Source organism: Muscardinus avellanarius, assembly GCF_963383645.1.
Source record: "Muscardinus avellanarius genome assembly, chromosome: X".
NCBI lineage: Eukaryota > Metazoa > Chordata > Mammalia > Rodentia > Gliridae > Muscardinus > Muscardinus avellanarius.
This window is the reverse complement of record NC_137792.1, coordinates 51,404,052-51,415,456: the sequence shown is the minus strand read 5'-3', so window position 1 is coordinate 51,415,456 and position 11,405 is coordinate 51,404,052. Positions and strand designations below refer to the sequence as shown.

General features: G+C 50.4%; 1 protein-coding gene across 2 annotated transcripts; it reads right to left on the bottom strand.

The window, feature by feature from the left end:
- Window positions 1-252: 252 nt before the first annotated feature.
- CCNQ (cyclin Q) lies at window positions 253-10,796 on the bottom strand (the record flags this gene model as incomplete). 2 transcript variants are annotated; one of them, XM_080719628.1, is made up of 5 exons in its annotated part: window positions 253-342; window positions 4,104-4,331; window positions 6,061-6,193; window positions 8,007-8,190; window positions 10,679-10,796. In XM_080719628.1, 5 exons carry the CDS (start codon window positions 10,794-10,796, stop codon window positions 253-255), a joined length of 753 nt encoding a protein of 250 aa, XP_080575754.1. The 2 variants fall into 2 exon arrangements, with proteins under 2 accessions (XP_080575754.1, XP_080575755.1); XM_080719629.1 differs by having other exon boundaries at window positions 253-282.
- Window positions 10,797-11,405: the final 609 nt, after the last annotated feature.

Sequence of the window (11,405 nt, the reverse complement as noted above, 5' to 3'; positions counted from 1 at the left end):
GCCCCAGGGCAGCGGCACAATGTGCACTCCCAGCCTGCCCACTGAAGGCGGGGCTCCCAGCATCGTGTGGACCGCGGCTGCTAGGGACAGTCAAAGCGGCAGCATGTCATCGCCTTCACCAACCCATCTCCAGCAGCACAACAGTCCTCCCAGCTGGTCCTCTGGGGACTGGCCGTCACAGCAACATGGTGGCACCGTCCCCAGGCAGCCGACCATCCTGGGCTTCTCTTTGGGCAGGCCTGGGCCAGGGCCTTAGGGGATCTCTGTGTCCATGGTATAAATCTGAATGAGATCAGACACAATATTATCAATGATTGGCTGGGTAAGGTCGTCACTAAACACCTAGAAAGGAGAAGGAAAACAGGTTCTGATTAGACTCCTTCAGTATTAAATGAGGCACCGCCCACTAGCACAGAATGGCATTTCCTGGGCAGGGCAGGGGGCACAGGGACCTAGCTATCCAGATGACAGTGGCTTTCCTGCCAAGCCAGTTACATTCCAGCCTACTGAGGCTGATCAAGGACTTCAAAATGGAGAACATTTCAGAGAGAAGAGGCCCTGGTGAGAGTCCAGTCAAGCCAGGACAAAAGACTTGGCCATGGTCTCAAAAGGAATTGGTGACAGAGCTGGGCCCAGTACACAGGCTCCTGCCTCTCACCTGGGGCTCTTTGAAGTCCAGAGTCTCTAGGGTTGTTTGCAAGAGGAGAGAGTCCCATTTCCAGAAGAAGACAGGCTAGGTAACCTCAATGCCACCACAGCCTAAGGTGGCCCCTGAGGAACAACTAGAGCAGACATCCAGACCAAATGTATATGGCATAGAACCCACTTACGGGCCTTGCAGTGGCCAAACCTTGAACCTTCAAAAGATAGGTCTGGGCTGTGCCAGGCTCCTGGAGGCTAGCTTCTAAGTCCCAGGAATATCTCACGACAGGAGAGTGCCCTGGCTTACCAGGGACCTAGGGCCCTGCCAGGCAATCAGTGCTGACACCATGCTGCAGGTGGGAGCCTTGGGCCGCATGGCACCACCTAGAACTCTGGGTGGCCAGGCCCAAGCAACCCAGGTCAGCAACTTGGGTCCTCCATCCTACAAACCTGACAGTAAAAACCCTGGAGCCCAGGGACCAAGTGAGCTTCCTGGCTGACAACAGTCCACACACACTGTCACACTGTCCCCACATCATTGATGGGAGAGGCAAGTATGCAGCGTGTCCCTGGAAAGGCATCTGGAAGTTCACACCTGGCCTCTCCTGGCCCCTGCTAGCTAGCCTTTTGTGCTAATTAACTGTAAGAGTATAACAGTTTCCCACAGTTCCGTGAGTCCTCCCAGCCTTAAGGGTGCTCTGAGGTACCCCCAACAAGGGAAGGAGAAAGCAAAGCAGCAAGCCCTTGATTGGATGCCACAGCAGCCCTGCATGGGGTGGGGGATGGGTCAATGCCTGAAAATCAAGGTTCCAACAAGGTCAAGCCTTAGGCTGAATCAAGGCAAAATCTGAACCAAAGTCTACCCTTTCCAATCCCCCTAAGAAAGGTAGGTCCCCCTATTGCCTACAACCCCAGGTGGGAGCCAGTAACCTGGAAACTCTCTGTACCCCGGCTCAGGAAGCATGGCTTCTCACCCTGGGCTTGCCCATCAGGCTCTACTACCTGTGTACTCCTAAGGACTCCATGTTGAGAGACCATTAAAAAGTGTCTAGGGCTAAAAGGTAGAAGCTATCTGAGTGACCATAAGTGAATGAATAGGTAAATATGATGTAGTCCACCCAAGCAATGGAATAGTATGCAGCTTTAAACAGGAAGGGAATTCTGACACAAACTACAACACAGATGATCCTTGAGGACATAATGAACAGTTAAGTGAACCAGTCATAAAAGGACAAACACTATCATTCCACTGCGAGAAGTCCCTAGAGTAGTCAAATTCAGAGAGACAGATAGTAGAATGGTGGGTGCCAGGGGCTGGGGAGAGGAATGGAGACTTAGTATATAATAGGAACAGGGTTTCAGTTTTGCGTGAAAGAGCTGTGGAGATGGATAGTGGTGATGGTTGCATAGCTATGTTGATGTGCTTAATGCCACTGACTGTCCACTTCAAAATGGTGAAGATGGTACATTTTATTTCATGTGACAAATGCAATATAAGAAAATAGTCCAGGGCACCTAAGAACCCTGGAACACCTGGCAGCTGGCCTCTGGGACCAAGAGCACCTTGTGGCTTTACACCATCTCTCTTCCTAGACATTGATAGCACATCTGTTGAAGACAAAGAAGAGCGGTGGCTAGCAGAAAGCAAGCCTCTCTGCTTTTAGGGAAAAGGCCATAGAAAACATGGCCTACAACTCTGGATACAGAAGTTCCAGCACATCGTGTGATGACCTGCACCATTTCTGACGCCACTGCAGTCCCCGCTCATCTTGCAAATCAGTTGTGCCTCAAGTGACCCGAGGCTGGCACGCAGCCTCAGCACGCAGTCAGCACTGGAAGGCTTCTTGCAGGTAAGTGCATCAGGCTCTAGTGCCCAGCCTATGGCCGACAAGTGACAACAGAAGCAGTCGCAGAAAATAGCAGTAGCTGAGAGCAGAGGAGGAAGAAAAGTGTTTCAAGTCAAGACACAATCTTCCCAGCAGCCGAGGCCTCACCAGGAACTGCTCCGAGGCAACTGGCCTTGCACCTCACCAGCTCAAAGGGACACCCAGATTCTGGAAGCTCACAGTGCACATGGCCCTAAGCATCCAAAACAGGTGAAGACAAGTGTGCCACTCTTTAAAAAGAACTGAGTGAGTATGCATCTGTCACTCCAAAAAAGGCAACTTCTTCCCAGGCTAAGCAATTATTGGGTGAGCCTACACTGCCTGGAGAACAGCCTCATGGCAGGGCTCCGTCCCAACTGTGTGGGCCATGGCAGCCGGTGCTCCTCTTAGAAGGGCAGAGCGTGCAACATAGAGGCAGTGCTGGTGCATCAGGTGAGGCTCGTTAGCTTGCAAAGAGTAGAAAGGAAGCAAAATGGAAAATGGCCAACACAAACAATGGGAAACAGGTGACGACACTGCAGAACTAAGTGGCTAACGGACAGGGCCACCATATCCACCAGATGTCCTCAGAGAGCAAGGCCAGGAAGTACTTGGCAGCCCCTTCTGCCACTATGCCATTCCAGCCAACCAAGGCCACTGTGGCCCTGTTATCTGAAAGTCCCTGAGCAGACCAAGCACGGATCACTACTTTCTGTCCACCCGGGTGTCCTCTCACCCCCACATGACTATAAGGTTGTGTCTGGCCTGAGACTTCCAATATGGTTCTGTTTATTCAAAGACTGAATACCATCTACATGCCAGATCCAGGCAGGGTGAGAAAGATAAGAAACAAGAATAGTTAGGTGTTCCATAGAGGACAGAATGTGTCTGGAAAGCATGATGTTTCTGCAGAGCAGGGCCTGACACCCTTACAGTTCCTCCAGCAGAGATTTCAACAGGCTGTAGGAAAGTCTAAGTAAGGCAGAGAATTTACCAGTCATCCATCTATCCATCTATCCACCTACCTACCATCAACCTCACCCATCCACCTATCTCTTCATCCATTCATCATCTATCTCACCTATCTATATACCTATTATCTATCATCTATTTACTTATCAATATCTATTAGTCATCTATCTACCTATCAGTACCTACCAACCTCTCTAGCTGATCTACTATCTCCTCTTTCCCTATCATCCACCCAAACATTTTTGCCAAGAAACACCCCACATGCTTCTGAGGGGAAGCCGGGTTTATTAACCTTCAGATCTGTGTCAAGTTCCTATTCAATTCTGTAAGTGTTTGAAGCTCAGTGGTTCTCAACTGGGAATTTCCCACCCCAAGACCTCTGGCAGTGTCCTGGGAGAAGCCAGGGATGCTGCTTAACATCTGACAGCCCCCACCACAAAGAATCTAGCCCCAAATGGCACCAGTACTGAGAGGGAGAGCCCCTATCTCAGACAACTGTAAGGGTATTTTCAGCTTCAATACTCCCAAGTGGTCCACGGCTTTCTTCATGGATAATTAATAGAAAATGGTGAGCACCCAATTAGGACATTTGAAAAGAAAGGGGGCACTCAGCAGCTACCTCACCTGCCACCACGGCTTCTCAGCCTCAGTCTCGGCGGGTACCTCGACTCCATACACCTGCAGGGCCATGTAGAGCACCGCCACAGCAAGGTGCTGAGCTTGGAACCGGAGGCACAGCCCCCCATGGTAGCTGTCACGTAGCAGGGCCCAGGCCGTGATGGAGATAGGAGTCCGCTGCCAACTGTAACGATTCAGCCAGTTCTTGAGGGAGATCAGGTAGTGGAGCAGGTACTGCAAAGACACGCACATCAGCTAGTCTGTCCCTTCACTGCTGCACTCTGACCCCTCCCATCTCTAGCCATGCTCCACTAGCTGTCACAACCATGTCACTTCCCTGTTCAAACATCCAACAGTATCTATGCCACTTAGGAGAAACCCCCCAAAGCCTTCTGCTAGCCTCATTTCCCAGCGTCTTTGCCCCACTCTCCCCTGCTTCTATCATGTTTAAATGCTCTGGGCGCATTCCACCTCAGGGCCTTTGTACTCACAACTCCCTCTGCCTAAAACCACCCGTCCCAGTCCCTACATATCTGTCTACTCTCATTCTTCAGGAGCAGCGCCTGGGGCAGCTACTCAGGCCATTCTTAATATTCATCCCCACCATAACCTCCTTGATCCCAGGGTCCTGCTCAGATCACCATGAGAAATAATTCAGGGCCTAGTGCTCCAGAGAATAGTGCCTTTATCCTAGACTTGAGGGTACCGGACCCCATGTGCCCAGCCTGCCAGAAGGACACTGCCTTCAAGAGGACTAGAGACTGGAAACGACCATTTTTCCAATTTGTGCCAAGGACCTAAAGTAGAGTCAGCCTTTGCTCCACTATCACCATATCTTCCCAGGTAGGAGGGTCCTCTCCTGCTCTCAGAAGAACAATGGTCAGCCTGAACCTCCCACAGTGCTGAAAGACACTGGTGAGCACCTGGAAAGTCTCAAACACACATGTGCGTGTGACCAGGCACACTGTGGAGGGGTGAGTCATGTTACTAAACCTCTCCTTGGCCTCAAAGAAGGGGAGAGGCATAAACCATAGCGTTCTTTTCTTCCTAAGCTCACCTTGACAAGCCCACCTGAGGCTACTAGTACAGTTCCCACATTCCCCTGGGATTACTGTGTAGAAACCCAAGACCAGAGGGTTTGGGGGCTAGGGAGGAGAATGGAAGGTGGGGGCACATTTGAAGAAAAGGGCATCAGAAGGATCCATATGCTGATGGAGTTGTTTTGCACTTGGACTGTAGTGGTAGACATGTGATAAAATCATACTGAACTAAATACTCATAAAACCAGTGGACTGTATCAGTGTCAACATCCTGGCCATAACACTATATTATAGTATGGCAAATGGTTCCCACAGGGGGCATCTGGGCAAAGGGCATATGCGATCATTCAGGGTTATTCCTTATAACGACACAGGAACCTACATCTACCTCAATAATTATTCCATTTAAAAAGAACAGAAGTTCAAGCCCAGAATCCCAAGCTCCAGCACCCCCTCTCTCTACAGACAATCCTTCCAGGTGGCTGCATGGGGGCCTGAGGCTTCATAGTGGCACATTAAAATGTTCCTAAGAATTTGCAATGGTCTTCTGTTGAGACTTCTGTGCTCCTAGAAGTTAAAAGGGTGCCACTTAACTCAGCAACTCAGCTCTTCTTAGATTTCTGAGTATAGCAAGCTAGATACATCAGCAACTTACAAGGAAAGGGACTCTTGCAGGTGACAAACCCAGCCTTGCTTCCTCTCTGCAAGCACTCTCTCTGGATATATTGCTACAATGGCTTCAGAGAACCACACAGGTCTCAGCCTGTGACCACAGAGAAGTAGGCAGAAAGGCAGAGGTTGAAATGAAAGCTAACTGAGAATACCCCTGAAGTGGGGCAGGATACACTTCCAGGCTATGTATGAAACAGTGCTCCTAGTTCAAGCCTCTAGAAATGACTGCCAATTCCCCAGCATGCGCATACCTTGTGTGGATGCTGGAAGGAGACCTGGAAGCGCAGAACTCTCAGCACCAGGAGTTCACACTGCACGATGCTATCTCGGAGCTCCCAGAAGCGGGAGTCCAGCTCCAAGGGGTCACTGCCTGGGTTAAAGTACCTGCACAGAAGAACTGCAATGTTTACAAAGCCAAGGCAAGTGTCTCCCTAGCAGTGCACAGCTCCAATAGGCCAAGCCTTTAAGGCACATGATGTGCAGATTAAATGGGCAAGATGTCTTGCGCCAAATTAATTAATATGGGGTCACTTTATTTACATTCTTATAAAATAATTCCATATCTACATGTCTAGTGTACACATGGAAACTATAAACAACAGATGAAAGAAGACGGTACCTAGTTTTAGTCTGATAAGCCACCCACTATCATTCAGCAAGATGTCAAACACAAAGAGCTAGTCTTTGTGCCATAACCCTAGATGGACTGGAAGTTTTGATGTAACCAATCGGTTGTACTCCCTGTCACAGGCACTATAGCATAGAGTCTTCATCACATGAAGACTCACATGAAGTAAGACCCAAGGCTCTTATTCTGGACCCAAGCAATATATATATAAACAAAGCCTAGAAATGTATATGTCAAGAGGCAAACATTTTTCAGTTTTAAATTTCTTGGATTAGCTGGGCAAGGTGGCACACTCTTATAATCTCAGTACTTGGAAGGCTGAGACAGCAGGATCCCAGCTGCCAGACTCAGCTACTTAGTGAGGCCCTCCTCAACTTAGTGACACCTTGTTTCAAAATTTAAAAAACTAAAAAAAAACAAATAGGGCTGTGCTGGGGGTAGAGCTCAGAGGTAGAACGCCCCTGGGTTCAATCCCAGTACCAAAAATCGAAGCAAAACAAAATTTTCTTTCCTTCCAGATCATTCTGTCCTTATTTACACCCGTTATGTCCATGACACTTCCACCTACGCCAGATCCCCAAGTTGTGCGTGAACAGAGTTCACACTTAAGCACTCAGAACTCTCTGCTGGTGACTCATCCTTCCTAGTTGCTCACTCATTTTCCAGGTTCCCCGCAGAACCCCTGGCCCCCTGTGCCCACATCTAATTAGGACTCCACACAATTTCCCCTTCTGCTGCTCTTCCCTGCTGGGGGCCACGCAATTAAGGGTGGACTCTAGCCGCCCTCCCATGGCTCCTCGCCTGTTTTTATCTTGGTCTCTCCCTGTACAGTGTGAACCTGTCAAGCTTAGGGGGTGGGAGTGCTTTTTCTGTTACCTATTCATTAAAAAAAGAAACAGAACAAAATAGTTTTCTCCCTAATTAATTAGAGTTCCTGGAAAGGTCCATGACGGGTAGCTAGTCAGTAACTTTCCATAAATCTTGTGGCCGTCTCCTGGCCCCCAGGGGCCTGAGCACAGCCTGCCTAAGTAGCTAGGCCCCTCTGTCCTATCCCAGCAAGAACGCAACTGTGTGTTCTAGCTGTGCCTCCCACTGCTCACAGCAGGGCAAGATGGTTCCTGGTCAACTGGAACTTGGTTTCCTGTACCACCCAAATGTGACAAAAACCCATCAGGGCATATACCCTCCCCCTTCAAGCCACTCAGGAGAGGTCCTATACCATGTTTTTCTGCCTCTGGCCATCTCCCACTGTCCTGTTAAGAAGTCTAGATAATTCTCTGACATACCTTTTCAAGCCCCCTCTGCGCCAGGTAGCATCTGAGGCTTGCCTTAACATGGCCAAGCTTCACTTTCACAGAGGCCCTGTGACTCCTGACCCCAGGGCCCTTCCCGCCTTCAAAGCTAGTGCTTCTGGCCAAGAAGATGGCCTGCATCAAGCCATCCAGCTGCTTCCTTACAAGCCAGACTGCTAATGCCTGAAGCATAGGGCCCAAGAGAGCCCTCTCTGGCTTCCCTGCCACAGTGCACAGCAGGAGGCCTTCCCAGACACCTCAGCCAAGACACTGATACCTGTTGGACACATTGATGATGTCCCGAGTACGCAGGTGTTGCTCTTCCACTTTGCCAGCCAAGTAAATGGACGACATGGCAACCAGGTATGGGTCGTAGGCATCCAGGTTGATCTCACAGAAGAACTTATGGTAAATGGTGCAAGCAGTGGCAATGGGAATGGACTGCATTCCTAGCTTGACACCTACAGAGAGAAAGTAGGCAAGAGAGTTCTTTAGCTCATTCACCCAATGCTCAATGGGCCCTAAGAGTTCATACCCTGCACCGAGAAGACCAAAACCTTTTAGCCTTGCCACTCCTCACTGCTGGTCTCTCACTGGGTTTTCAGGCTTCTCAGATACCAGTGGACTAACAAAGATGCTATGGATGGAATTAAATGCCAGCCCCTTCAGGAAGCCAGGGGCTCTAAGACTGTGTATTTCTGGTGAGACTCCGGATCCTATCCATGCTATAAACTGCAAACTACCCCACAAGCAAGGGTTCAGACTATTGCTCAGTTACCAACTGAAAAATAAGCTTCTACACAAAGTTTAGCAAGGACCATACATGATTGTGTGTCTGTTTTCACCCAAGCAAGAATTTAACTAGAGGTCACCCACCCTACAGCTCACCTAACCAAAATCCTGTAAAGATAACTGGAGAAAAAAGGCATGTGAGCCATCAGACACCAGAAGTCCTGATGTTACAGTAAAAGACTCTAGCACTGGTTTTCCTAATTTTTGGAACCTGTGAACATCTTATATTGCAAAACGGATTTTGCAGATGTGATTAGAGAACTTAAGTAATCTGAGAGTAATGAAGTGGGCCAAGTATTGTCACTGCATTTGTTCATACAAGAAGGGGCCAGGGAAGTCACAGAAGAGAAGTGACACAAAAAAGTGAGAAAAGCATGCAAGGTAAATGCTTAGAGAAACAACAGGCAAAGCAGAGCAAAGGCAATGTTTATGGCCAGGCACCAGAGAAGGAGACCAACACACTAAGAACTGTGCAGAACTCAAAAACCAGCAAACAGTAGACTGGATTCATTTAGGGTTGAGAGCTCAGTCCCACCCCACTCTACCCCTAGACAATGCATAAGGAAATCACTGCACTGGGTCACAAAACCAAAACCAATTCACAATAGCCAGGGTTGACAAGGCTTAATGACATTCAAGAGACTGACAGAAGATAGAGAGCAACCGACAAATCATCATTCAGACTGTGTTCACCTAAGAAGTGGATTAATCCCCTATGGCTGCTGTAAAAAATCCCCACAAATTCAGTAGCTGAAAAACACACCTTTATATACTATCCTTGAGGTCAGAAGTCCAAAATGAGCCTTAGGAGGCTAAATCAAGGTATCATCAGGGCTGGTTCCTTCTAGAGGCTCCAACAGAGGATCCATTTCTTTGCCTTCTCTACCTTCTAGAGACCACCCACATTTACTCAGCTCCTGGCCCTGTCCTCTAGCTTCAAAGGCCACTGCATAGCATCTAACACTGCTACTGGCCTTCTCTTCTGTGACTCCCCTGGCCCCTTCTTGTATGAACAAATGCAGTGACAATACTTGGCCCACTTCATTACTCTCAGATTACTTAAGTTCTCTAATCACATCTGCAAAATCCGTTTTTCAATATAAGATGTTCACAGGTTCCAAAGATTTGGACAGGAACATCATCAGGGGACCAGTAATGTAGCCTCTTACAAAAGACAAGGATGTGTGCAATGTTCTTATAAAGAAGTCCTTTGAAAGTGATACCTAAAGAGTTTAGCATATCAAAAAAGTAAAGAAAAAAGTTGAGCAAGTCAAGGTCTAAATATCAGTTACATAGACAATTCCTACATGGGACCCCTTATTCCACAAGATGCCAGATAAGGGAATGATGTTGGCATGTCCCTTTAAGCAGATGGAGGGTAAAGGATGCAGAGGACACTGCCATCCCTCTTTAATGCACTTTGCAACTCTTGTAAATTAAGATAAATTTATGAATTGCGAGGACTGGCTGTGCTGCACCATTTCCTTAAAGCTCTCTCCCCACCTGGACTTGTCCAAGCCAATGCCCCAAGGATGCACACAAAGTGATAAATAACCGTCTGCTAGCTGACAAAAGAGTGTTACTACAAAAATCCCCGTGGCTTCGTTGCCTTGCTCTAAAAATTGGGCTTCTAACACTACTGTAGTCGTTTTGGCAAAACTCAGAACTCTAGCTGCACCCACGGTGCTGATGTAATGGGACCTCCCAACAGCGTGCTGCAAAAGGATCGGTGTGACCAAGCGCCAGTCTCCCAGTATTGCAGGAGGCGTGGCAGGAGGCGTGGGGGACTCAACAGAGCTGTGGACACTCTGACCCAGGCCCCACGAGCTGCAGTCCAGTCCCTGACCACAGCCTTCTCTTTGAGGCTGCGCACCCTTCTATGCAATGCGGTTATCCACGTCCGCCTTGCGTCTCAATGCCCGGCACACCGGGCAGGCGGGAAAGGCAAAGGCCCTCAGTCCTACGGGCGGGCCTCCAAGTTTCCACTAAGGCGGGTAACGCCCGGAAGGTTTGGCTTTTTTCCCCAGTCCAGCTGTGCGTGCTCCCGGCACCGGGGGTCCCGGCCCGCCGGTTTGACGCTGTGATTGTGCAGCTCCATGGCCCCCTTCCTCCAAGTCCCGACCGCGCGGGACCCGCCCTCTCCCTGACGGCGGTTACCGGCCTCCATGATGAACCTCGTCACTCGGAAGTGCACCCTCGCCTCCGGTGCCGGCCGTCCCTCGGCCCCGGGCGCCCCGACCCCTCCTCCGCAACTCTCGGGGCTAACAGTCTCCATGAGCCCCGCCCTGCGGCCCCACGACCCCCAGCAGAAAGCTAAGCGCCCCCGGCGCGCCGAGGCCGGCTCCGGGGGGGTCCTCGCGGCGGGCGCGGCCGCCCCGCCCGGCAGGCCCCACCCCGGGCGGCCCGCCCCTTCTCAGGTAAGCGCGACTGCGCGACGGACGGCAACCGGTTGAGTGCGCAGGCGCGGGCGCAGGCGCAGAGGCTGACGCCGCCTGGAGGCTTCCGGGTGCCGCTCACCTCCGGAGCCACACACCCAGTCCCGGGAGGCTCACGCCCCGCCCACTAAGGACATCACCCCACCCCCAGACACCACGGGCCCGCCCCCGGGAGACGACGCCCCGCCCCTGGGAGACTAACTGTCCCGGGACGCGGGAATGGGTTTGAAGGTGCTCGGTGAGGATGAGGCTAGGTTAGGCGCTGAGGGCTGAGGGCTGGGGCACAAGGGCACACCCTTACTGAGGACGGGGAGAACTGGCAGTGTCTGCCAAACCCTGGGTGAGGCCCGTTGAGGTATCTGTGAGTGAGAGGGTAATCTCCACTAATGGGAGACTTTAGTGTCCATAAAACCCGGATCCAGATTTCAAAGAGTATTGGAATTTGCAGA